The 27,739-nt window shown below is 42.1% G+C and overlaps 2 protein-coding genes across 4 annotated transcripts in view; one reads left to right on the top strand and one right to left on the bottom strand.

The window, feature by feature from the left end:
• Window positions 1-9,353, top strand: part of wdr25 (WD repeat domain 25) — a 29,258-nt gene extending 19,905 nt beyond the window's left edge. For 2 of the 3 annotated variants that reach the window (XM_086154311.1, XM_086154290.1), the window contains exons 5-7: window positions 255-425; window positions 1,386-1,526; window positions 4,135-9,353. In XM_086154311.1, coding sequence (XP_086010437.1) covers window positions 255-425; window positions 1,386-1,526; window positions 4,135-4,356 — 534 coding nt within the window. In that variant the 3' untranslated portion in view covers window positions 4,357-9,353. The remainder of the gene's footprint in view (window positions 1-254; window positions 426-1,385; window positions 1,527-4,134) is intronic. The other variant, XM_086154301.1, reaches the window with a different exon arrangement.
• begain (brain-enriched guanylate kinase-associated) overlaps window positions 8,430-27,739 on the bottom strand; it is a 36,399-nt gene continuing 17,089 nt past the window's right edge. The window contains exons 4-8 of the mRNA XM_086154334.1: window positions 26,235-26,396; window positions 24,721-24,787; window positions 14,238-14,345; window positions 12,122-12,205; window positions 8,430-9,977 (exon numbers count right to left, since the gene is read on the bottom strand). Of these exons, the coding sequence (XP_086010460.1) occupies window positions 8,430-9,977; window positions 12,122-12,205; window positions 14,238-14,345; window positions 24,721-24,787; window positions 26,235-26,396 (1,969 nt within the window). The remainder of the gene's footprint in view (window positions 9,978-12,121; window positions 12,206-14,237; window positions 14,346-24,720; window positions 24,788-26,234; window positions 26,397-27,739) is intronic.

The raw sequence follows: 27,739 nt of genomic DNA, 5'->3' as shown, positions 1-27,739 counted from the left end.
TGAGATTTTGTAGTTGTAGGGTCTAGTTGGCGGTTATTTGGGATCAAAGATCACATCACTGTAATCAAGTAATCAATAACTTCTTCAAAATAGCATAATCAAACTCATAAGAGGCACAGGGAACAAGTATTCAAAGGATGGTTGGACAATTCAACTTTCAGGTCACATGACACACCCAAATGCTAGTCACGAATATGTGTTTTCTTTTTCAGTGAATTTTGAGAGGCTGCATGCTGGTGTGTGTGTGTTTGCAGGTTGTGAAAGTCTACAAAGCAGCGATCCAGCAGACCTTGGACATTCTGTTTCTGAGAGGTGGTGCAGACTTCATAACAAGCTCCGATTGTGTGAGCCGAGACTCCGCAGACCGCACCCTCATTGCCTGGGACTACCGGACTACGGCCAAGGTCTCCAATCAAATCTATCATGTAAGCAAATTTGTATGCTAGTCAGAGTTGATTTGAATTGTTGATTCATTTTTTTTTTATTTTTGCAGCTTAAATACTTGGGATTTTTTCCTTATTTTAATTCCCATTGAAAGTTACAAAACAAGGCCAGTGGAAATGGCATATTTGACAGCCACATTGAGTTTAAAGGGCTAGGACACCACAGGTTGTTACCAGTTCATACACTTTACTGAATATATTTTGAAGTTTGAACCAATTTTTCTAAAGTTAAAACCCCTGAGCATTTACTTTCAAGAGCAATGAAGAGGAAACAGGTTCCATTGTTTTTTCACATGTTTCAATTACAATTCCTCCACAATCTAATCCATTGATCTAACACAGATATAAACATAGAATTATATAGAATCATCATCTATTCTGGGATTCAGAGTCAGCGAATGACAACATTTTAATTATTCAAGCAGCCTTTGTCACTTTCTATCGTTCCACACTCTTAAACTGCTTAGAGAACGTTAAAGGTCCTTCAGCTGTTTTCCTCCTATCTCAAAGATAATTCCGCCTCTTTCAAACTCCAAAATTAAGCCTATTTCTTTATGCCTGTCTCCTTTAGTGTGCCACAAGGCTCCATTCTAAGCTACTTTTCTACAAAAAAAGTTTCCATAAGCAAGCCCACTTTAGGGTCTGGAAAAAAAAAAAAAAAAAAAGAAGGCATATTTATTCCTGACATTGTTATGCTGATGACATCCGGCTCTACATTCCACTGGAATGCTGTGATTTGTGAAGTGCCTGCAGCTGAAAAAAATACAATTGCAAGATCTGTAATTAATTCTAAGAATATTTTTTAACTTTTAAAGGAGCACAGGAGTTAGCATTTGGTTATATCTGATCTTACTTTTATTCTACCCCGAGCCACTGCTCAAGTTTTCACTTATTAATTTCTCCAATATTCATTTATGCATATTTATGTTCTGCATTCACCAGGAGCGCTATACTTGCCCCAGCCTGGCCCTCCATCCACAGGAGGAGTCCTTTGTTGCTCAGACCAATGGGAACTACGTTGCTGTGTTTTCCTGCCAGCGGCCATATAAAATGAACAAAAGACGGCAATACAAAGGACACAAGGTCAGCAAAGATGATGTCCTCTGCAGTGGGGTGGGGGAGTTACACAGGTCTGATCAATACAGAAAAAGCAATGATGTCAACTGTACATACTTGCAATCAAAGAGGAGGATTTAGCATAAGCGAGCACGCACATGAAACAAGCTGCGTTAGATCATACAACACATAGTCGAGACCTTTCATGGCTATGAAGCTATGTTTCAGCTCTATGTTGTGTGTTTTTTGCAACACCTCCCCAAAGAAGCACTCAATCATGTGCGGTATTTACAGAGAGCACTGATTGTAGTTGTGGATTATAAATGTAAAATGAAACAGACTGTGTTTCCTTTATGATTTATGGATTGTTGATTCGGCAAGAATATGCAAAACTGACGGGGAATAAATTGGTGAGTCTGCTGTCTTATCACCTGGAACCAGGGTGGAAATGAGTCATACGCAGGTGTTTAGATTTGGGGCATAAATAAATTGGGGTCACAAGCCAGTTGGCAAGTAAACAATTTTAATTCACAGCATAGGGCAGAATTTACATAACTGTAGTTTTCCTGTGCTGAAAACAGCTGACACTGTTGTGACGCTTTCTGACCACTGCGCCTGTGGTCAGCATTTCCATAAACCAGATCACAGCAGACCAAAACCGTTTCAGATCCTTGACTGATGAATACCAAAAAGATATGCAAATGTAGCAGTTCAGTTTACCTCGTACAGAGCTAGTTTGGATATGTCAGGTTATGTGAGCTGAATTTTGAAGGGTTTAGAGCTGTAACATTTTTGTGTGCAGGATCATTCATTTAATTGTGTATTGAAAATTGTTGAGAATGGAGTTGTAAATCTTGTTTTATTTATTAATAATTTCCAAGGTATTCATAATTTCATTTTATAGATGCGTGTTTATTATAAAATCTTATAGTTCTTATTTTCAGTTTAATGGAATATTCAATCAAATGCAATATCTACCTTATTTTCCAATATGCAGTGTATTGTCACATAAAAAGAATGAAATGACCAATTCATGATACCGGTAATTAATACTCCAACCAACCCATACTCCATCCAGGAAAAAGCCTATTTTGTTTGAATAGGTATCATGTTTTCCATGGCGACTTCTTTTATGTCAAAGTCCTACTCTACTGATGTTTTTCCACAAAGTTTCAGAAACCTAGCAAGCTCTCTACTAAGTGAGTGCTACTGCTGCCCTGTTTATCTTATGTTAAGACCCACCTTATTGTTGTAAATGCATGAGTCTGAACATATTCAGCAGAGAAGTGAGGTATGTGCTACATAATGCATGTGATGAGTTTCAATGTGGGCAGGGATTCAGTACCATATACTAGAACAAGAATAAGCTCTTATCCTTCTGCAGGGATAATGCCAAGTAGTCCCAAACAGTTACTAAAAGTTCTGCAGCTGACCAGCCTGTACAGCAATCTCTGATATTTTGGGACCATTAGCGGAGTCCTGCTGGGGAATGCAGTCAGCAGACAGACACCTAAGGAATCGGTAGTAGCTTTTGGCAGAAGAAGGACCATTCAGGTTCTAAAAATAGTTTACAGCTTTACAATTTCAACACCATTCTAATACTCACAGGGAGCCAGCGAAGGGCAGCGCAGACATATGAATTACAGGGTCCCCATTGTATTGTTAATATCCGAGTAACCACTATTTAGTTTTTTTTTTTTTATATGGTCTAAAATGAATCAGCATTTTATTTTATAACAAACCCATTTTCAAGTTAGTTTTTTTCCCTTTTAAATTCCAACGTCAGCGCATTCTTCAAAACCGGTTTGCTTTACTTTAATAGTATAAAAGATGAAGGTGAATTTCTCTAACTCCCGGAGATAAACACATTGAACAAACAAGGTACTGAATACCAAACTTTATTTACCATGAATAATTTAAGCGGGTGTTTGGTATTCACCATTTTCTTTTTAACCCGTTCCTTATGAGAAGTAGAAGCTTGATTTAGCAGGTGCAGTTTCACATTAATAACATGATAACATAGTAAGTTAAACCCAGAATTGTAAGCTACGATAACATACGCTTTTTTTTCCTTTAAATTGTACTTATTAATCACATGGATGAACCAAGGGGTTTCTTCTGCCTGTATGGAGATTACATCTACAGCAAACTTCCATTTCCTTTACATTAGTGGAATCCAGCAGATTCACATGGGAATTGAGGTTAAAACAAACAAACGAAAAAAAAAAAAAACAAAAAAAAACAAATGAAATTCACAGAATATGGGATAAAATGCAGACCAAATACACAGGGCACCCAAAATAAGTTTTGACTGGCACATCTCTTAAGATCTTTCGGCTGAGTCCACAGAATTAGCAAACTGTATGCAAGTTCTCTCCACTATGAGAGCAATAAACATTATCTAAACATTGTCAAATTAGCTAACCAAGAAGGTTTTCCGGAATGTTTTCCCAGCGAAATCCGATATTTCTGCATGATGTGCTTTTAGGACCTTAGACTTCACCTGCACCAGTTTAAACTTTGCCCATATTTACAACAGTGATTTATTTTTTCCCCTCTCTCTCGAAGTCAAACAACAATAGAATAGTCATTTTGTTAGATAAATGGATCGTTTTACGTTTTTGCCCATTTACAGGTGGAAGGATATGCAGTGCAGTGTGAGTTCTCTCAGGATGGGACTATACTGGCGTCGGGGAGCTCGACTGGAATTGTGCACTTCTATGACTACCATAATGTCCGTATTCTGCGCACTCTCCAGGCCCACAGTCAGCCCTGCTTGTGTGTGTCTCAGCATCCTGTCCTGCCTGCAACCGCAGCCACCTGTGACTGGGGTGGCGAAATCAAGATCTGGCATTGACCAATCCGAGCGGACAAAGGAAACGCCTGCCTAGTTCTAAGAAATTCCTTCCGGCCGAGAAAAAAAAAAACGGGATCTTTTTTCAAGGCTTATTTCAATTCTTAATCTCTTGACATTTAGATCGCAAGAATGGCTGAAAGTCTGCGAATGTTTGAACTTTTGAACATTTTTCACGGTGCACCTTGCAATGGTATGACATTTGAAAATGGATTTGAAAAAGCAAAAACACACTCACTATTCTGCTCAGCTTAATTAAATCATCTCATTGTTATCTGGTTCACGATATTTATTATGTCATTCTGTAATATCATCAGTCAGACACATTCCCTTTATGGTAAGTCTCAGTCTATTTATATACTTCTTATCTAATCAATTTCTTCTTCCATACACGAAAAGGACTTCTGGTTTCTTGTTTATGTTTTTTCTTAAGAGTTCTGATGTGACAGTTACTTTCAGGCCCCCATAAAGAAAGCCATAGATCTTATATAATACGCCGGCATGTATCAAAGAATTGCCAGATATTTCCCAAATCCAGGGACTTCAAAATTTACTTGTGATCGATATTCTGTTGCTTGTACAATAGTCTACAAAGTATGTTTAACTATTTGATACTGATTTGAAGTTCTACACCAACATGCAATGTATTATGGCTGTTAAGATACACTGCAGTTTTCTTAAAAAAAAAAACGCTAAAACTTAAAACTTAATTAAAGCTGAAAAGTGAGGGATTAGTGAGGGATTCCTAAGCTAGAAATCGGGTGATTCCATCTATAAAATCAGAAGCTGAAGCAAGCATCCATGGCAAATTGATGGAAAGCTCACTTTATATACACTGCAAATATGTAACTTCTGAGAATATTTTTCTCATCCTTCAACTGATATTCAGTTTAGAATATTAAAATTAATAAAAGGAGAATAGCAGAGGCAAAAGGCAGGGAATACTTTTCAGCACACTGACAACAATAAGAGCATGACTTTCTACCTGCCCTTAAGGGGGAAATGCTAACATGGGCAATGACAGTTGCAGCATAGAAATTAGCTGGAAGGCTGTACCCATGACTTTTCCAAGTAGACATTGCATGTGCTTCTTTACGTCTGACTAATCATCTAAATCATGCGTATATAAAATATGTTCTGGCGAAAAGTCAGACTGAGATGGTTTGGTTTGGTCAAGAGGAAGACCAGAGAGGAGATTTATGGATGGAGTGAAAGTAAACAGGAAGTTAGTTTGTGTGAGCAGAAGATGCAGAGGAGACGGTTAGATAACAGCAGACGGTTGGTTGGGGTTACTCCCGCAGGGAAACAAAGATGTATGAAATATGTGAAACAATGGCAGGACATCTCTGATTTATTTCCCAACACTCATCTTTATTAAGTAAATAAACATACAGAAAAAAATATATAACCATGCATCAGACAGGCAAGTTGTATGTTCAGACAGCTGGCCTGGTACCGGGTAAGGGCTGGAGGTAGGACACGACAAAAACATTCCTCATTCAGGGTCAAAACATTCAGTAGTATATCAACCCACTGGTTAAAAATAATCATATTGTAATAACAGCTGTGTATATTGCAACTACATCTCCTATTTTACATCCTCAACAAAAATACCATGTATCCTTCATATATCTTTGTACAGTGATTATATTGACGTCCAAGCTTTTTCCATACTTTATATTCCTACATTACATATCATACAAAATAAACATATAATTGAGAATTACCATGGCCTGTGTGGTGCAGCCACTCTTAGAAATATGACAGGTCAAAATCAGAACAGACACAGTTTAAAAACCTTTGAAACACCCTTGAGCCACTTCCCAGCTCTACAAAAATGGTAGAGGTAGAAAAAAAATCGGTCATGACTTCTTGTGCTCCATTTCTTTTGCTTTCCCCTTTCACTGTTCCTCTTACCTTGGACAGCTGTGCAGGCAGAAAGAGATTGGCGATGCCTTGTCTTTCTTTGGAATGATACAACTTCAGAGAAAACTGCTTTATTCAACAGCGGAGTCCTATTCCAATGGAACCCCACCCCCATCTTTTGACTGGTACGATTCCCATTCAAAATTCCTATTAAGGTTTAATAATTAAAAGAAGATGAGGCAATGTCAATGTCAATGACAATTTTAAGGCTTGCGACAGGTGAAAATTGATTCCCCTGGTAACCAAATTGAGAGTTGCACACGCTATAACTGTAATAACACTGTTGAAATTCCAGCCGGAATCAGAATTCTCATTTCTTTCCAAGATACAGTCAAAGAGCATTCAACATGAGGGCTCCCCTCAGAATGGAGATGAAGAATACGTTTGCCTCCGAAAATGGGAAATCATTTGTTACTGTGAGTGTTTTATCTGAAGCAACAATCTGCATCCGTTTGACTAATTCATGGAAACTAAATGAAACCATGAATAAGCATCTTCGATTGTCTGACAATGTCGGTGGGCGTCTTTTTGGCGTGGAATTGTCTATGAAAATGTTTTAAGTTAGCTTACGTCACACTGGGTAAAAGTACAAAGGCTAACATGCATATGTTACCTCTGTAATATAGATTATTTGGCTTGGTATTTGTTTAATATGATAAAAAAATGATTTTTTTTTTTTTCTATACCCCCGCAACTGAAAATGCTGTTTGGGCCATATGTAGGTCTGGAGGACCACTATCCTGTGATCCTCTCCAAAATGGGACACTCCTGCACTCTGGGACTGGACAGAACATTGGGGTAGGGTAAAATGCAAAGGGGCTTGGGAGGGAACAGAGATCATCTCCATCCCTCTTTCACTCTATGTTGTCTGCTGCCAAATAAAGGCAAGGATACCCCCAGAGTCACCTGAGGCAAAGCAAAGCCGTTTGACGGACGCTATTTATCTGTTGGATTTTGAGACAGCAATAAGGCCTTGTCTTTTACAAAAGGAAAGTTTCAGTGAAAATGGTCATCAGGAAATTCAGAAAGGGACATACAAACCTTCTCCAATAAAGCTGACCTGTGTGCAATGCCAAAGTGAAACATTTGCTGTAGTGGTGTTACATATGTTCAGCAACGTAATAGCAAACAGACGGTATGTACACAGGTACCGGGTGCTCCAAAGAATGTGATTAAGGCAATTTCACAAGTTCCCTGGTATGAGAATACCTCCTGTGCAATAGAGCCGGACATTTTATGATGTCATTTTGATATAAAAATAAGAAACAATCAGCTGAGTAAGGTTAAAAATGGAAATGGTTGTTCTGAAGATTACTATTACAATTATATTAAGCTATATAGGATACAGATACCTCAAATGGCCAATTCACGCATCTGTACTTCATTTATAATAGAGTAAATGTGCCCTTTAAGTAATGAATAATTGAATGGCATAGTTTACGGTCTCTTGTGCAGCCAATTTCAAGTTATTATGGAGTTTTTATGTTCTGTTTTTCATGATTTTAAGGATAATGTCCCCATGACAAGTATTTTAGTTGGAATTTGTTTTTCAACATCTGATTTGTGTGCATTTTCACTCTTGGGTCACTCTTGCCTTTGAGAAAGAACTGAGTAGAAGTGCTTCTAGGTCATACAGTTTGTAGTCAGCTGACTCCACAAATGATGATGGATAATATTCCCTATGCTGAGTATTAATGATGAAGTCATCCCATTACATCTACTTTAGTTCATTAATTATAGTGATTATAGAACAGGACTAATTTGTCTTTTGCTGGTTATACTAATAGTACTCCACACTGAAGCTGATGGCACAGTATATTCATGGTCTGTGTTGTGTTTTTTTTTTATACATTTATACGTTGATTTTTAAGGACTGTGGTTTTATGCCATTGGTTTTAATTATAAGTGTGTTATTAAGGTTAAAATGTACTGACAAGCTGGTCTCGGGAGGCTACACCATGATGTATTATAGAAAACGTGTTGCAGACTGCGTGAAACGTGCCTTGGCTAAGATACATAAAACGACATAGTAATACCCATAACACCCAAAACACACGTATGTGTTTGCTGCAGGGAACTTTTAAGACATACAGTACAATAGGTTAGGAATCGTCATTGTCATGCATAAAACGAACAGCTCTTTTGCCCGCTCAGTTCAGAAGTGTTCCATAGAGCTGTGCCTTGGTCAAACTGTCCTTCCTAGTCAGCCCTGTGCTACCAAATTTTTGGTATCTTGGAGAGGTCTTCTTCGGGAGTGCAGGGCCCACGCTTAGAGCAGAGCTGGAGCTTGGCCTCGGCCGGATGCTTGGCTTGGGTTTAGGGTAGTGCTGAAGACTCGAGGCCTCTTGGGAGCTTTGGTGTATGGATTCAGCGGAGCTTCCTGCACTCAGATTTACGTAGTCCTTCTTGGTGCTGCTTCCTGCTTTCGCTCTCCCACCACCCTCCTTCTCTTTGGGGCTCCCTGAGTAGACCAGACTGCACTCTGAGTCCCGACTGTCATCATTGGCCCTGTACAGTATGGACGTTTTTTTCTGTTTGCGAAGCTCCACATCGGGAGGTTTATGACTGTGGCTGGGAGAAGCGGGACCGATGGCAAAGCACTGGTCCAGCATGTGACTATGGAAGACATCATCTCCGTCCTGAAAGCTGCTGTAAAGAGACCCTTTCACCTTTCCAGAGGTGCCCATGGCATAGTGGCACTCGGAGAAACTGTACGGAGACACGCGCCCTGTCATGTTACAATAGGATGATGACAATGTGTTTATGTCTTCCACACTCAGCTGTCGCCAGCGGTTGCTAAGGTCGTCCTCTGGGGCTGGCATGTCAGCTCTGCTATCCAAAGCCCCTCCACGTACCTCACCTAGCATTATTGTGGACCCCATGCTTTGAGAAGAGGCCAGGCGGGGGGAGCTGGAGTGATACGGTTCACTGAAGCACGAAGCCGTCCGTGTGTATGCTGGTGAGATGCCCTTCTGTGGACTTCTTGGGGTCACCATGTGCTGAATACTGCGAGACTTGGAGAAGCTAGAGCTGTCTTTATCATAGGAAGACATGCTTTTGTGATCATACTCTCCGCTGCCAGCATCTCGCCAGTCCATGTACAGACCCTGGTGGGAAGTAGATAAGCTGCTGCTGGCAGGCCGACCACACCCGCCAAAAGCCCCGCCCTTGTCATCGGATGCAAGGCTGAAGCTTGAATAGGAACTACAAGCGGGAAGGCTGCCAGTGACAAACTCATCCTGGTGGTGGAAGGAGGATGGGGGCTCACGGCGGGAGTAGCTACTAGAGTTGTAAGCCTCTTCATCTGGGTTGCTGTCCGTAGAGTTCTGGGCATGAAGCTGGAGTAGCCTGGTGCCGTGAAAGTCGATGCTTTGCCTACGCTCCGTCTCTTGCCAGCGTTCGGGGCAGTAAAGAGCCGTATCGCTGCAGTACAAGTCCGAGGTCTTGTACGAAATGCGGCGATTGAGGTGGTCACCGCTTCCCGTTCCTGTTAAAAAGTCCCCATCCTGTGGCTGCGGACTAGGCGAGCGAGTTACCGGGCAACTGCTTCCTGGTCCAGCCTTTTCAAGGACCTTTGCAATTATGGCTGTGGGCACGGCATCAGAGTAATTGGAGTGGCACACAGCCATGGTGGCTTCATTATTCTGATTGTGTTTCTCGATGTGGGACCGGATGCGTTCCTGGAAATCCAGTGGCAGCTGAAGCAAAGACAAAAGCGGCTTGATGAATATTGGAAACAAGTTTAAACAGATGTCAATTGTGGCGGCAGCTCAGTGGCTCATCTGCTGTGATTGAAACAGCTACAATCGTCAAGAAATGGGTTGCGTAGGAAAATGCACCATGAAATACTTTTCTTAATTATTTGTACACTAGTTGAAATATCCCTCTGAAGTTTGTGGTTCCTTGATTGCTTGTCTTCATTGAAGCTATGTTTTTTATTGCGGTTCCCTCAAGACCTTAATCTCTGGTTATGTCTAGTGAGGCAATTCGTTCTCACCAGCCTCACACAGGCCAGACCTCCAATTCATGTATCTCCAGGGACTTGCACTCCTCTGCCCCACTAATGAACTTGTCAAAAAACTGCTGAACACAACATTAGCTATTTGTTTATTTTTCCTTCCCACCACAGTCCCAATTTCCCTTTTCCCCAGTAATATTAATTTCGTTGTTCACACCTCTCAGACTTTCTGCCAGGAAAAACTCAACCGTCCTCTTTCCAAATTTTCCTTGCCCCATCCTGACCACCTCGAGAATTTCCTGTCAATTAAGAACTGCTTCTTTGTGCCTATTAATGTTGGTCGGGGTCAGTGTCGCCGCCAAACTGAGAGCCCTCTTTTTCGTTTCCTCATTCTTTCATCTTTTTCCTTTTGCGCCGCTGCCTTCTCAACCAAAAAGCCCTCATTCCCTCTCACTCACTGTCTCTTTCTTCTGTCTACCATCAAACACATATCGCTTCCACAGGGAACGTCTTAGATTCAAATTAAACCAGCGCTTCGGGCCTCCAGCTGGGAATAGAAATAAAGATAAAATACTGACTTGGCTTTGTTGAGAAATAGAAGCTAGCCCGGGCATAAAATAACCTGCATCTTTTAAGTCAAGGCTATTTTTAGCAGCAGCTACTTCTCCCTGAAGGAACAGAGACGGAAAGTAGGTGAGGCTGTGGGGAGAACACAATATACAGTGTGTGCTTCAAGTAGCAAGCTCAACGTTCGCCGTTATCTGAGACATATCTTAATTAACAGTCACACTGTTCTGCAGTTTTAATCCACGAAGCATTTACTTCAACAGGTCTCGCTTCATTTATTAAAATAAGTGGTTTAATGTCTTATCAAGGAGCGCAACTTCAGGCACTTCTCTTCCTCGCTGTGCCACTTATTACAACAAATCATTTTCCAATAGTCTGACGTTTAGCACAGAGCTTATGCAAGTACATGTTTTCTAACATTAGTTGATGAACAGTTAGATTAATGCCACAGCAATGAAAATCAAGCTCTTCTCAAAGTGTAAGGTTCCGAAATGGACTCAGGTGAGCAAATTAATATTAGCCGAATGTGGCCAAGCATGAGCTCTGCTCTCAGGGGGGTGCAGGATTAGCGGTGGGTGTTGGGGGATAAACTGCTATGTAGACATACTGTATGTATCGACTGCTCACCTCACTGACGCGCAGGCCTGGTCTGCTCTCCTGCTGGCATTTCATTCTATTTTTAGCTTTAAATTTTATCGCACACTTGACGTGCATGATGTATTTATGTTTTAGTGCTCTCTTGGCCTTTTGTTTATTACTGTGAACTCATAATTTCACGTAGAGAAAGAAGACGTCTTTTCAGAGTTTCTTTACTCTGATTCATTGTCGTGGCAGTTTGTGTAATGTGGAGGATAATGAATATTTCATAATGTAAAAAGGTCAGATTGCCCTTTTACCTGGCAGACCGGCATCAATCTGACAAGGGGCACCACACACACACACACACACACATACACACACACACACGAGCCACAAACCCCCCCCCCCCCAATTTGGGAACCTGATACCTAAGCTCATTTATTATTTCAGTGGTCGATTTTAATTAAGTAAGTCTGAACACGGGGGAATGAAGAAGCCATTGTGAAAAATCTTCCCGATGTGGCCGAGCCGCCTGCTTTTCACCGCGTGGTTTGAAGTAAGCAACCAATAACTCACTGTGGTCTTTCAGCGGCACGGCTTCTAACTAATCAAGCCGAGTATTTATCACAACGCAATCTATTTAAATTGTTTTTTAGAAGAACAAGGCAAATTTTTGCTGCAACACACATTATAAGTAAAACCTGGATTGAGCTGCAGCGCCGGAGTATGGCTGCTCACCTCGGACATTTTGTGCGCTCGGTAATGAGACTTGGAGCACTGCAGCAGCTGGGCTGCCAGGTTGCAGTCTTTCCTGTACAGGTCCTGTAAGAGGCAGAGAGGTTATCCATCACTAGATACACACTTTGAAACCTTGTTCATTTTAGCAGCCTGATTGTTCCCGCGAGCCTCCGACCGCCGGGTGTTCCGAGTTCAAGTGCCTTTCGGGGAAAACACTTATTTAAGATTATACCTTTCTAATTGCGGTTTAATTATTTTATCATTATGACGGCACCTCGGGGTGAAATCATTTCTGGATACGGTGAATTGTAAAAACAGAAGGTGCCAGTTTCATGCTTATGAACTGTTTATTAATTACATGCCACGGAGAAACCTAGACGCCTCATGTGATTGGGACCACAATCCCATAATTGAGTCATTTGGAGATTATTATATTACAGGATATATAATTACTGAGTGTTCAATAGGAAAATTGAATGAAAAGCCTAGTTGACGGGAGGATTCCTGCTGATTGAGCTGGTGATTTGGTTTAATTTATTATCAGTTTTTTTTTCCAAATAGATTGAATTCAGGGTTTTTGATGGATTTCCTCATTGCCATTATATCTACTCTTTGCTTTGCAGTGGTTATTTTTTCTCGGTTTTAATCTGCCAGCTGTGGAAGCTACAGGAGCTGTTTATCTCCTCTCTCTGGGAAGTTCTTTTCATCTTCCTAAAAAATTCAGACCTCGGCAAGGGTGGTCCGCGGCATCAACGCCGCCTCACTTTTCTTGTTTTCTGGGTTTGTCTGCCTGCGTGTGTTTGTGTGGGCAGCTGGTTTTGACTAACCCCCTGTGAAATCCATCCACTCGTAAAGGTCAGTTCTTGCGGCTCTGTAGCCTCTCTGTGTCACAGTAACACCACGACAACACACACACACACACACACACACACACACTAACAATTCTTCCCTTGACATCAAAGCGTTCTATCTGACATTTTCAACTCCCCCGGCAGTCACCAGTGACTGCTTTTAGAATTATTCTATTTCTTTTCATTTTTGTTGCCAAGGGGACGTTCGGGCTCCCTATAGTTTTTGTGGACAGTTAGAACTGATCTGTGAACCTTGGTGATGTTGCACTTGATATTAAATGGTCGACATTTATCTCCCGTGCAATTGCCGAGTTGCCTTTTGGGTTCAGTTAGTGGCGAGGGACTAGACTTTGCAAAGAAGGAATAATGTATATTTTTAAATCAGGGCAAAGTTAATTTTTGACCCCCATTTTGAAAATATGTAGGGTATTCATGCTAATTTCCAATCTGTATTTAAAAAAAAAACAAGGATAAATGGATAAAGAAATGACTCTGCAACATTTACACAGTAAATATCTTGGGAAAGCAATTGACGAAATGGAGAGAAAACACATTTAACTAACAAAAATGAATATTTTGAAGGGATTGAAACATTCACGCTAGCGAAGAGCCGAATCATATTGACTTAATATCTTTGGGATTTAACGGTGAAGTGTGTGACGCCTCTAGAAGTGCTTTATTTCATGTTGTAACAATACATTTACAGCTCGCTTTCTGGCGTGCCCGCCTCGTTGACAGGAAAAAAACCCTCCTGTCAAATTGGACTCGAGCAGCAGAGATTAATCTGAGAGGATCGGCAAAATGCGCCAAAGTTCTTAAAAGTTCCAACTTCACCCAGAGCCCCCTGTTGGATTTTCCAGCAAACTGACTTCAAAGAAGAATTACGAGTTGCCTAATGCCTGCGGGCACAGGTATTCAGAGCTAGCACTCCAGGCCGCCCTCGGGATGCTGATATATTCCAGAATAATCGCTATAGAGCACCCAGTGGCTTAGTCTTAATTCCTCTATCTGCTGTGAGCTCTTCAAGCACAAACACGGAGGGTGAAGAAATGCAGTGTGTGGGAGACGTGAGTGAGGTCGGAGAGGTTTTTCTGCCAAAAGAACCGTTGTTCCAGTCAGAAAACAAATTCTTTTCGATGCCCTCTTGGTCTCTAACTGACTCCGCTGACAAGCCGGGATTATTGACCGGGGCGAGAAGGAGATCTGTTTGCGTGCAGGTAAAATATATTTCATGTTAAATGCCCTGCAGTAAGGTGAATACTCACATTGTCCTCTCTGAGTTTACTGATGGTGAGCTTTGCCTCCATTAGGTGGTTGTTGAGGACAATGATTTCCCTGCTGAGGGCCCTCTTTTCCTCCTCGTGGTGCTGAGACTGTGTTCCAGGAGAACGGAAGGCGGTGGGGCAAATAGAAACAAAACGTAAGCTGACAGTATAGATAGAACAAGAAAAAGGCACAGGAAGCAGAGGATCGAAGGAACGAGTTCATGTAGAGATGAGAAAGAGAAGCACGAGCGGGACAGAGGTTGGAGGACCGATCCGGGAAACATAGAATGACAGAAGAGAGGAAGAGAAATGAGAGCATAGGAGCTGTAAGTCACTATCGGTCTGAAGCCGGTGCCAGCAGCAGGTCTTAATTAAAAGAAGATTACACTTGCCAGAGCTCCTATCATATCAATTACACTGGGAGAGAGAAAGGAGTGAGAGAAAAGTTAAGGAGATGGAAAGAAAGACAAATGATGCACTTGTTCTGTTTTCCGTCGTTGCAGCTGAAAAGAACGTGAAATGAGTTGCGACACTGACGACGGTCATGACGGCCGCCGAGCTGTCATCCCCGAGCTGAGATGTCGGCGAGACGGCCTGACGGCTGATACGCCTCGGAGGCTCATAATGGTTGTGTTTTAGATGAAAAAGAATAGTAACAGGTGTGTTTGAGGAAAATAAGCAGAGTTTACAGAGAGCACTCCTTTCTCCGCCACAGGTACGCGATAGGGTGAAGGATGTTGCACTTGCGAGGTGTGAACAGTCTCATCAGAATATAATGTTGGATTGCAGATCTTTAATTATTAAGTTATATGACCTAATTTATTTTAGGCATTTTTGGATTAGATTTTCAAATCCGCACATGTTCAACCAGGCATGTTAAGCCAATTTGATCATATGACGTTTGGGTGCATAGATGGGTGTACCCGTCACAGCAGCAGGGTTTCTCTTTTTTTTAATGTTCTGAACTCAAAAACCCTCTGCGGCTTTTAAACAACAAACTATGGTCTCTGTAAAATAAGTGTTCTCTGTTACGATTGCTTTCCCTCTTTCTGTCAATCATAGGGTCATGTTGCCAGGTGCATTCGTCACAGCAGTTCCTCAGAGCAGTACAGGTCTTATTGGCTGAGGAATTATGTTTTCTATTTCTCATTCTCTGACACACACACACACACACACACACACACACACGCACAAGAACATAATTGTGAGGTCTGTCACACAACATCAGCTAACAAATGATTCGGCTTCAAGCACTTGCACCCTTCTCCACTCTAATCTCCCAATAGCGATGATTGTTACAAAATGCAGGGTGCCCAAGCTGATCCAATACCTGGCAATTATTGTCAGCTATACAGCCAACATTGACATTCAAATTCAATCCTGTCAAGGTCTTATTAATCAGCTGTGGAGACACAGCACTCTGTAGCACTCTTTCCCCAGCTCATTATTGTTGGTTTCCATTCAGTTTGGTGATGCTGACCATGCAAATGACTCTATAAAGGCATCTCTTTCACTAATGCGACAAGGTTTTTGACCAAAGATATTATCTAATTTCCAACACTAGCTGTGCAAGTGTTAAATACCAAAAGATGTCTTCTTAGGTTTCACAGGTCTGTAATGAAAATATTCGCAAAAAGGGTAATACCAGCGAAGGAATAGCTGTACAAAATTATGGATAGATAGATAGATAGATAGATAGATAGATGCACGTGACAATGGTCAAGACACCGTAAACCTACCTGTGGTATCAATATAGGAATAAAGAATTCACAGAATGAGATGAATGATTTACTTGGAACATACTATGTTGTGACTATGAGGTTATGTGACAGTGATATTTAGATATATGTTTGGATGGAGCACAAGAGACGTTAGTTGGAAGCTCCTCGGAGCCATTCTCTGCTGGCAGATTCAACCCAAAGCGAATGAGTTTTGCAGTCTGCAGAGGACAGGAATCATTTCCTTTATCATCCCTATAGACACAGAAGTTGTTTAAGTGTTCTTGCTGAAGCTGCTCTTGACATTTAAAACAATTGTGTAGCTGTTAATCTGTTACTGTTAGAGGTCCGATATCTACTTTCTCTTTGTATCTGTGTCAGGCAATTAGAACCCCAGAGGGAAATGTCTGGTTCTTTAGTTGCTTGTTATTCCATTGGGAACACCAGCTAGTCACTGACTGTCAGCGATGATGATGATGATGATGATGAGTCCTCGTCCTTTGCACAGTATCACTTTGGATGTGTATGTTTATTAAATGTAGGTGTTCAGCCAATTTGTGTCACAGGATATAAAGTGCCAAACTAGTGTTGTATATGATCAATATTAACTAATTAATTTATTCACCTATTTATATGTTATAATAAAATTTTTACCTTTCATGTAGAGTGTGATAATGGCCTTATTGAATTGTTAATCTGCTGATGTTTCACCACTAAAAATTTGGATGTGTCAATAACGCAAACAGTAAATGAAGGGGGGAAAAAAAAACAACAACCCAGGATTCACAGCAAATTTCAAGAAATAGGTTTAGCAGCAATGGCAGCTGTAACGGTCGGCACAAGAACAAACACGCTCCAAAATGCACGCAAACATCGTCCACTGTATTCCTTCACCTTCATCCAGGTGCGCTCTACTCCTCACATCTTGTTCAGTAATCATCATCAAATCCCCAAAAGGAGAATTAATTTGTTTAAGAGGACATTTTGTAGTGACCGAATGAACGAGATCACGGATACGAGCGGTCGGAATGAGTTTCCCCCACAGGGTGACCGCACTCTCCTTTAGAGATGAGGTGAGAAGTTCGGTCATCCGGGAGGAGCTCTGAGTCAGATAAGTGGATATTTCAACAAATAAACCGCAAATGTCCTTATTCATTCATCTATCCATCTTCTGAGGCTTATCCTGCATTCAGGGTCGCGGGTGATGCTGGAGCTTATCCCAGCTGTCATTGGTTGAGACGCAAGATTCAACCTGGACCATGCAACTTCTTGCTGTGAGACCGAAGCACTAACCACTGCAACCAATGTGATGCCTAATGTTGTTATTATAAGAGATATTTGTTATATTTGTTTCCATGAGAGACAAACTGTGATTCTTTGGAGAAGTTCATGGGACTTTTCAAGAGGCCAGTTGTTCCATCAAGAAATTATTTTTAGGTATGAAATATGAAGTCATCGGGTACAATGATGGGACAAACAACAGCAGCAGAAGAAAAGAATTCCTGGAGGATTCTTATCGGTACCAGTTTTTTTCCCAATTTGCCCGTTCTAGCCAAAATTGACCAACAGTCGACCCCTTTTCTTGCAATGGATGTCACAATTATCCTGTAGTGAACAAATAAGCAGCCAAAATTGTGTAGATCTTTTAGTGTGACCAGTGATGCTTGTCCCCATGTTAGAAAAAAATACACTATACATATACTTTTCTGTTTGTTGCATGCACGGTCCAGTGGGACCAAACACATATCCCATGTATCCAACCATAATCCTGCTATCATTGAAAACAAAGTTTAGACTCTGAGATGTTTTTCTGATGATCTTTATCATTTTTAGGGGCAGGAGAATTGCCTGTTTGGTGGTTTTGTTGCAACAGACTGGTGGTTTATGAGTCAGAGCCTTGTCATGTGCAAGAAAACTTATATCATGTTGGCAAAAGATCCAAAGTTTGAACGTCTCTCTGAAAGCCTAAAATCATACAAGTAACTGTTTGGTCATTGTAACTCGGCCAAGGATGTTGCGCAGTCAGTTGGATTTGTTTTGTGGCTGCTGGCACGACAGGAAAACTGCTGCTCTGACTTACATGGATCCTTAAATCACAGAACATATACTCTTATTTGTTTTCTCTCTTTCTATTGCTGAAACAGATATCCACCAATTTCTCAGTAACCATTCGCCCCTTAGGTTTGATGAAAACCTTCATTTTCCAAACTTGAAGTTTGCTTTTTCTTGCTACCATAGTTTGGCTTTTTGCTTGTTTTGTTTTTTTTTCTCTGTCCCGTCAGTCCTTTTTGAGTGAAAAGATGCCGCAAAGCGTGAAAGCACATCAGCTGGTCTCTTGGGCCGTCTTTCTACTACACGGTGTAAATGACCCAATTCTGAGTTTTCCCTTCCCATGTGGCTTGGATCCGATTTGTATTGCAAACTTGTAAAGCAGTTCACATGGAATCAGTTTTTGGGGCTTTGTTCGTTGAATGGAAATGCATTTTATGTGAATGGCCTGTCGTAGTGAACTTGCATTTAGCTCAGGAGAACAATGGATACAAGGATGGTTCATTTATTCGTCGTCTATACCACTTATCCTGCACTCGGGGCCGCGGCCTATCTCAGCTGTCTTGTGGTGGGAGGTGGGGTTCACTCTGTACCCGTCACCAGTTTCTTGCATGACTACATATAAAGACATACAACCATTCGCGCTCTCATTCAAACATAGACATGCAATCATTCACGTCTGGACAATTTAGGATCTGCAATGAACGTCCTGCATGTTTTTGCACGGTGTGAAGAAACTGGAGAAACTCCACTCAGACAAGTAGAGAACATGGAGACTAGACACAGAAAGGCCCCCCGGAATAATCCAACCAGACTTTCTTGCCCACAGATTACACATTTTTTGCTATATGACTGTTTTGTGATCTATACAATACCGGTGTTTTTATTACAAGTTAGATGTTTACTTCCTACTGATTTATGTTCTTGTAATGTGATATCGTCATATCTTAGCATTATGTATGTAGCTGAGTGGAGGGTAGATGAAAACTGCCTTTCTAGTTAAAATTAGCAGCGTTGCGGACATTGGTAGCCGATGAGTCCATTTGATCTAATTTCAATATGCGGTGTATTCAATTGTCCATCACACCTTTCTAAGGAGAGGAAATGGGCCATTACGTGTTGCAGTTAGCGCTCAAGGGAAACGTCAGTGGATTGCTGCTGTTTTTGTGATCCATTTGAATAAGTCTGACAAAATAATATTAAAAAAGTCTCCCCCATAGTACTGTGAAATCCTCATGCTTACATGTCTTAAAGTTGTCACCAGTTTAAGATTTCTATCTGCAGGAAAATAGGGTTCATCGTGCATTTAGTGGCCTTTTTTTTTTTTTTTTTGATTTGCTGAGATTTACGTACATCGCTGCAGAGAGCGTGAGACACCCGTGATACACCTGGAGACCCCGAGGCACTGCCAGCACAAGGCACACCACAGGAATAATATTCATTCACGTTCATAGCCGTGCACTGCAGAGGAACTGGCAGTTACATTATTTTCTTACTCAGCATGTTGACCCTCTCGCACTCGTGAGGGTTGGGTCAAGAGTTAAATAAGGGTTGAGGTGGATATTGTAAAAGTACAGCAGCTGCGTCGGTAGTAAACAGTGTCAAAGGGGAGCGACGCTTACGAAAGTAGTTAAAGAGGAACCTTCACAAATGTGGTCAACAATGAAATGAAAGCAACAAGAAGCCCGTAAGTAATTGGTGAGGCATCTAATTCCACCGGCTACATGGAGATAATGTGAACAGAAGGCTTTCTTGATACGATGATCATGATCTTGTAATACTTTGTAGTATCAGTGTAATTTTAATTAGTGTTATGGCCAGCGGAGGAATCACAGCTGTGCACGATGAGTTTCACTATCTCCTGGAGTCACACTGTACTGGTTACACAGGCTGTCGCTGAGGCGCACTTATCGGCTGTTGCCGTATATAAAGAAGGCTGCATCAACAAAAATTAATATGCACATTTTTTAGTATCATATTTTATAGAGATCTGACTGTGTGTGTGTGTGGGGGGGGTGGGTGTGTGTGTGTTTTCACAATCCTTATCTGTCATAGAGTGCAAGCCCGATGTGTTAAGAGTGGAGAACATTTGAGGGTCTCTTTTCTTTTCATGGAGTGCAGGTGAGTAATATAACGAAAATATGATGCAACAGAAACCAACATGAGCGGCACTCTTTGCACTTATCGATCCCGGGGAATTGTTGAATAGAGTGTACAAAGCAAAGAAATATAGAAAAGAATGACACCCCAATTTGTTCCACACACCCTTCTGAACATTCTCTCACTTCACTGGACAACAAATAAAGCCCAAATCTCTCGAGGTGCAATTTCTGAAGGCTGCGCTTCACCGGGGAGAGAAGAGAACTCAATTCAGTTCCAACAAATACGATTTCTTTGCTCATTAAGGAGGACCTTGAAATGAAGACGCCAAACATAAGCTCTATCCCTCATTGGGCAGATTCTAAATCAAATGCATAAGAGTTCTCATACACTAGGAGAGGGGTTTTTGCAATGGCGGCGAGGGGAGAATCACTGTGAGATCTAAATTGAAATCCATATTCATTTATATTGTGAATATAAGAAGATTTACTGCAGTATTTTGCGTCTGGCCCCGTGCCCATACCATCAGGATGAATCAAATCGTTCACATCAGCCCTTTGGAATCAGAGATGTCCAGTTCTCAGTTGGAGTCATGTGGGTGTCGACTGATATTGCTGGCTGTTTTAAAACACAAGTGACTATCAGAAATTTCAAACTCCCTAAATAGCTGTTACTATTATCAGAGTCAAATACAAAGTTAAACCAGAGCATTGAAATACTCTTGCTTTGCATAACTGCTTAATCTCAGGAGCCGTTTCACCGGTTGTAGTGTTTCCAGCACCAAAAACACTATGGTATAGCAGTTCTTTTCCATGCAAATGAGAGTAAAGTTTTAAGTCTTGCATGAAGGTTAATGGTACTCACAAAAATGCATTATCTGTTGCTCATCTAACCCACCTCAAACTTCCAAAAACTACATTATTTGCCATTTGGCCATTCTTTAAGGAGCACAGGAACACAACAAGAATATAGATCCCTATGCCAAACACGCTACTCATTGAACTAAATTTAATCCTCGCGTAGAAATGTCACGTCAGCAAATCTTCGATTTCCCCCGTGGGAAAGGGTGGCTCACAAGTGATCACTGGTCTCAGACACAATAAACAATGCTGTTAAAAATGTCAATCTTGGATCAAACTGCATTGATTATCTCAATGGAAGGGAAGGAGGAGGTCCGCACAAACACCCAAGAGATTAGACGAGGCCGTTTGCGCTGTGCAAATGAACACAAATCAAACTGTATGGTTATGACAGGTGTTAGATAGAAAAGAAATAAAAAATCTGGAAGGTCGCGATCAGCTATCATTAATCAATGTTTCTGACAAAACTGATCAAACACTCATCCAAGCAATAACGTTTTTAGGCTTTAAATATGAATAATAAAGACAAAATGTCCATAGCATGTGGCTGAACCCAGAGTGATGTATAGAAATAGCATTTTAATTTAATTAGAAAATATCCCGGTAATAAATTTTAACGTAATTGTCGATACTGCGTGACAGATGTGTGTGTCCGTGTGTGTGTGTGTGAGTGTGTGTGTGTGTGTGTGTGTGTGTGTGTGTGTGTGTGTGTGTGTGTGTGTTTGTTTTCTTTTGTGTCTGCTATCTTGTTATGGTAATGCCTATCATTTTCTATCGCCCCTATTTCCTACTTTACACAGAGAACTTCAACGTAATTAGATTCCAGGAGTGTTAGCAGGCGTCTCCTGGCCCGACAGAGCTCTCTGACTGTTTATCCACACAAAATGGCTGGTGATCTTATTTAACTGGAGAATGGCGGTTGCTGAGAGACGTGGGGATTTTCCGCCTGTTTCAGAGCAGCAATGAGGCACAGCATTCATGCGGGGCTCAGGTAGCGGAGCTGCCATCTCAGAACCCGAGGTTCGCGGTTTGATTCCTGAGCTCCGCTGAGCCCCGTTCCGGAGCGACCCTGAGCCCAGGAGAAGCGGCATATGTAGTATAAAGAATGACTTCAGACGCAACCTTTGCGTCCTTAAATATCGATTTTTTTTGGGGGGGGTGGTGGGGAAAGATAGCTTATGAGTTCATGACTGAGCACCTTGCTGCTCATCTCAAGCTGGTGAATCTAAATTCAGCAGTTGGTTCTGCTCCCTCATGGTCACCGCGCACGTTTGCCATTGCTCCCAGGTGCTAATCTCTCATGTTGGGCTTTATGGGATTGTTTCATTCTCTGGTGGTTTTCAGTTGACCTTGCCATCCGGACCCCTTTAGAACTTTTAATTACGTGTCTGATTTGATTGGCGTTGCTTTTGTCACAGCCCGCCTGCCCGGGCTGTCGTCTACAAAGGAGCATATTTTCCCCCTTGAAACGCCTTTGCATGACTTGACATCAAAAGAAATGAAAACCCCAATGAGGCCTGACGCTACAGAAAAAAAAAAAATTCCCACACCGCCACAAAGACGGATCCGCTATCCCGTAACTCTCAGCTCGACAGACGTGGCCTTTGAAAAGCCAAAAGATTTCAGAATCACTCTCGCTCGACTGGGATGAGATCATTGGTGTGTTCTGCATGTGCCTGCGCTTGCGAACGGAACGATGCTTGACACGGAGACATTTCGGGCTCTTATTCTTCTTGTAAGAGGGCTCACCATCGAACGTGGGGAATATCAGCTGTGATTACTGCAGTGCGGATGCTTTTGAGCGAATGCTTGGATTCATGTCACATTTATAAGCATGTCCACAGCTCCCCGGACTACAAGGCAGCTTGATATTCTGTTCCAGTGTGACATTGCTATCAATTGTCGTCTGAACAATGAACTTCGGGCAAAATCTCCGTTCGACAGAATTCCAGCATGTGGCAGCTGCCGTTAAAAAGGCCGCAGCTTTGTAGACTCGAGAATGAGATGGAAGTTGAGTTTGACTTATTTAATCATTTTCCTTCAAGTCTGACTGTCTGAGACGTTTTGTCATCTTTAACGTCGGTAAAGCGGAGACGTGAGAGTGTTCACATTATTCCCACGGGGGGCTGCCTCCTCGCAGGAGGTCTCTTCGGGTGAAAGCTGCTGACGCTGGGTGCTCATAAATGATCCTCATTACCGGGTGCCTTGAGAATCCATTTATTAATCCATGTTCTATATTAATGTGGAAAATCAATGCCATGAGTGTGTGTTTAACAAGCAGGAAAATCGACATGTACAGTAGGGATGGTGAAGATCTGAGTCGGAGGATGCTGAGGTTGGACCTGCCAGGCAGGAGGTCTGGAGGAAGACCAGAGAGGAGACTTGTAGATGGATGGAAAGATGATATGAAGTTAGTTGGTGTGAGAGAAGAGGATGCAGAGAAGAGGGATTGGACCAACAGGCTTAATACTTTGTCAAAAAGCCTTGACGCGTGCACCACTTTTGAACAAACACGTTTCGAAAAAAAGCCTCCTTAGCTCACAATTCATCCTGTCACCGGCCAATCTTCTTGCACCATGCAGCTGCTCACTAATACTTTCACCCAGTTCTCTTTCATGATTGTCTATGACCGGCAGACAAGTTTCATGGATCACACTCCCAATGAGATTGCTATCCACTTTAATCAGGATACAGCAAGCGGTGATGGTTCCTGGCTGCGGAGTCGCCTCGTCCTGCGCGCTGATCAGCTGTAAAGCGTCGGCTCTGGGGGGGGCGAAACTCTCAGGGAACCTTTAAACCTGATGTGATTGGACAGCTGCCGCTGAGGTGACCGGAGCAGTGGTTAGCCGAAATCGTTTTCTAATGGGGCTGCATGGCAGGTAGAACCAATTACTTTGAACATTCATTGCACCACCTGTCTTTGATCATATAATGGTCTTTGCAGAAAACGAGAACGGTTCAGCGGTTAGGTGCACCGGCCATCGATTATAGCAGATTCTTCATTTCTCAGACCACATAGGGAGCAAGATCTGTCGCACAGGGAGTTAATAACATCAGAACTCCTAAATCAGCTGATTGCATGGGGTCACAGATTAGCACTGTGCCTTCTCTTGCGCTGACCCCATTAAAGGATCTGACCCAGAATGCATGACAGTGTGCAAACGGTTCCTATTGCGAGGCCACTCTGGACTGTTCTATATGCCCACATCACAAGTGAGATGATAACCCAAAATTTAGAGTGATTAAAATGAGCCTACTTTTGCCATTTGTTATGAAATTTATAGTGTATTATTATCATTTAGCAATGCTCTCTTTGTCCTGACCCCAGTATCTGAGGCTCTGAGCTTTGCCAATGCCAATGAACAGCTCCCTGATCCCCTTCCAATAACCATCGTCATTCCAAACCTGCATAGATTTACGCTGAAAAGGTGTGTTGTATTATTGTAACTGTGTCAAAGAATATATCCTTGGGGGGGGTCGATGACTGAACAAAAACATCGGGGGGACGTCGTGATGGTGGTTCTCAACGTACAAAAACATACAAATGAGATTCATTGTATTTTTGTTTTCAAATTCTGTGAGAAATCAATTAAAACATGTATTGCATCAATCATCCATGTTAAGGTGGGTCTGCTATTGATTTTTATCCATCTTTTATTCTGCATGCATCTACCCTTCACAAAAAAGCCCAAGGCTTTGGCGCAACATGACATTCAAACTGCACAGAGCTAGATCTCTAGTTTTCAGAGTCCTTACCGTTCTGTGCATTTTGTCCTCCAGGTCCTGGTTGATCCTCTGCAGAGCTGCGTAGCTGCTCTGAATCCTGCGAATAGCCCAGAACGGCAGCGCTTAGTTGAAATGCCAAACAAAATGCCAAGTCACAGTGTAATGTTTATACATGTAAACAAATACCAAAATGTTCCGACGTCTTTTGGATGTGTAAAACACATACATTTATAATTAAATTGTATTTACGCATTAAATTTGATGTCCAAGACAGTGCCAATGAACTATTAAGTGATTAAACATCACTGGTCAAGACATTTAGGAGGCAAAAACCCAAGAAAGCTCAGAGAAGCTCGAGAGAAGGCGCGTGAATGGGAAAAATAGCAGCAGAGGTAAGAGCTTTACAAATTGATTGAGAGCTGTAATAAAAACTGACATCACGAGCAGCATCACCGGGTGCTGTAATTCATTTGTAAAGAGCCGACTGAGGAGTGCCTGTTTGTTTGTTTTTTTCCCCCCCAGAAGTGAGTCACCCATCAGACAATTTCTGTCTTCAAAAGCCCAATCAATCAATCAGATGGCTAAAACGACGGTAATGGCGGGGCTCGGTCTCCGCTCGTGACATAAAAGGAGGGATTTTTGCTCAGCTCGAGAGGATCGGGCACATCGGATCCCCCAGAACACACACACACACACGCCGCATTTACCCGTTTCAAATGATTAGCTTCAAGGAAAAGTCTCAAGTTTAAGCATTGCAGTATTCGTGTTTAAGGTCCATCGCTATAAAATGTCCGTCTGATCAAAAGGTTTTTTAAAACAAACACTGTGGATGTCGTTGGTTTTTCTCTCTCCTGGTATGTTCATTTTGCTGAAAGGTGAGTAAGAATGTCCTGTAGGTGCTCAGACTCTGAGGTTGGCCATGAGAATGGCCAAAAAAGGCTCTGCTCCTTTTTCTAACCTTGAAAAATCTCTACATTTGGTATTTTCCTTCAGGATTCTGATGAATCTAGTCTGAGGGACCAGCGCTCGCACCAGAAGCCCTGGCCGAGTTTATGCCAGAAAGGAACTTCACTTTTTTTTTTTTTTCATCTCTTTAACCTATAAAACCTGCTTTCCTGTCATGTGTTCTGGGAAGTCCCAGCTATACAGGAAGTTATTTAGTAAGTTTAGTTTCATCGAAATAACGCAATGTGGACCAGAAGGTGAAACATCAGCAGAGTCTGTGTGAGGCAGGGAGGTCCAAGCTGCTGCCTCCTGTGAGTTGTGACAGTTTATGTTTTTTTTATTGTGGATGTGACTAATTAGAAGTGAAAAAAAAAACCAATCGAGCCAAGCTCTTTACGTGAAAGCCTTCAATTGTCGGAAACATTGTCGTTCCATTCGGTTTAATTAACATTCATTATCTCTTTCCCTCACTGTAATGACTGTAAGACTTTGATGCCATTCAGAGGGGGTTCCAACAATGACGCCTATAGGTTTGTGCCGGTAGTTGTTATTTTAAATGCATATCGGCATCACCGGGTCATCTGCACCAGTGCACGCACCTGCGTAGCTTCTCTGTGAACTTCTCCAGCTCCTCCTGAGCCCGTCGCAACTCCGTCTCCAGGTACTGCCGAGTGGAGTCGAACTCCGTCTCCACCATCTCTAGTTTGTGTGTGGTGTAGGACAGGCGCTTGCGGAGATCATCCTTGTGGTCGTGGAAGGAGCTGAACAGGTGGCAGACAGAGATTATGAAACGGGATGAAAAAAAGAAGAGAAAAACTTGCATTGGTGTCAACGTTGGTCTGATGCACGGCGCAAAGCAGGGGGACAGAAATGCAAAGCAGGCGATAGCGCGCAAATGAAATTGTGCGTGTTGGTGAGAGTGTATTTGAGAGGTCCCAGGCAGGGGGCAGGGTGGGGGAGGTGATGGCCAGGAAAGGAATACTAATCATTTCCCATTCACAGGAAGGGAGCAGAGCTGGGAATCAGGCTCCCACATGTGTAATGGTGAGTTGCAATACACAATACTAATATAGATTCTGTGAAGAGTTGGAAAGGATTTTTTGCCCTGAGACACAGACCAAGAGGGTTCTGTGTAGCGAGAGGTGAAATATATAGTTCTGACAAAGGCTTAACAGACGTGCAGGAGACGGAGATGGAGCGGCCAGGAGCCTGAGAAACATTTATTCAGTGGTTGTGTTTAATGAAGGATTGTGCGCAAACGATCAAATTGATGCACCAAACGGCTGAGAGGATGGATGTGGAGTGAAAGGACTGGAGATGGGAAGCAGGCACTCGGAGGAGTCAGGGGGATGAAGGGGGGTGGGGGTGGCAGTAGTCTGGTGTAACAACGACAACTATAAGCTAAGGCTATTTATAGCACCTTAAGAACATAGATTTATAGACTCCTGGATCTACTCTCTATATAGAGACAAACTGCCTCTAATCAAAGTTCTTCTAACTCCAAATGATCTTGAATTTTTGAAAATATAACTTGCAGTTTGAAAACATCTTTTTAGATGTGAAGCAAGGCGTTAAAAGTCGAACAACAGGCGCCTGAACAAATCCACACACACACACACACACACACACACAGACACACACACACTTCAGCAAAAATCACATGGATGTGAATGAGTGAGATTTTCTCTCAGTTGTTTTGGAGCCACTGCTCATCCTTTCTGTGGGCAGGATGATTTCGTCTGTTTGTGATTCTGCAGATTGCGAGAAACTCGACATACCTGTCAAAGGTCATAAACCTGGGGATGCGTTCAATAACCTGAATTTTTACACCAGTTGCGTCGGTAATATATCAATGATTTTGTTTTACGTATTTTGAATACAGTCACGTTTATACACCTGTTCCGTTTTAATCAAGAGTGTCAGAGTCTCCAGTTTGGTCCAAACCATAATAGCAGGTATGAGAGGCCCCTCTAGTCCTGGGCTTCACCACCGGACCAAGGTTTGGGTCTCAAGTCGCGTCTGACTGAATCTCCCTGGGGTCAAAATAAATTGAGAAACAACGCATTGAACAGTCAGTGCAGCCGGTAGGAATCCCATTATATCC

This window comes from Fistularia commersonii, chromosome 1 (assembly GCF_037954325.1).
Source record: "Fistularia commersonii isolate RoL2024-O1a breed Wild chromosome 1, RoL_Fcom_v1.0, whole genome shotgun sequence".
Taxonomy (NCBI): Eukaryota; Metazoa; Chordata; class Actinopteri; order Syngnathiformes; family Fistulariidae; genus Fistularia; species Fistularia commersonii.
Note: the sequence above shows the minus strand (reverse complement) of the source record. Positions and strands in the feature narration are given on the sequence as shown.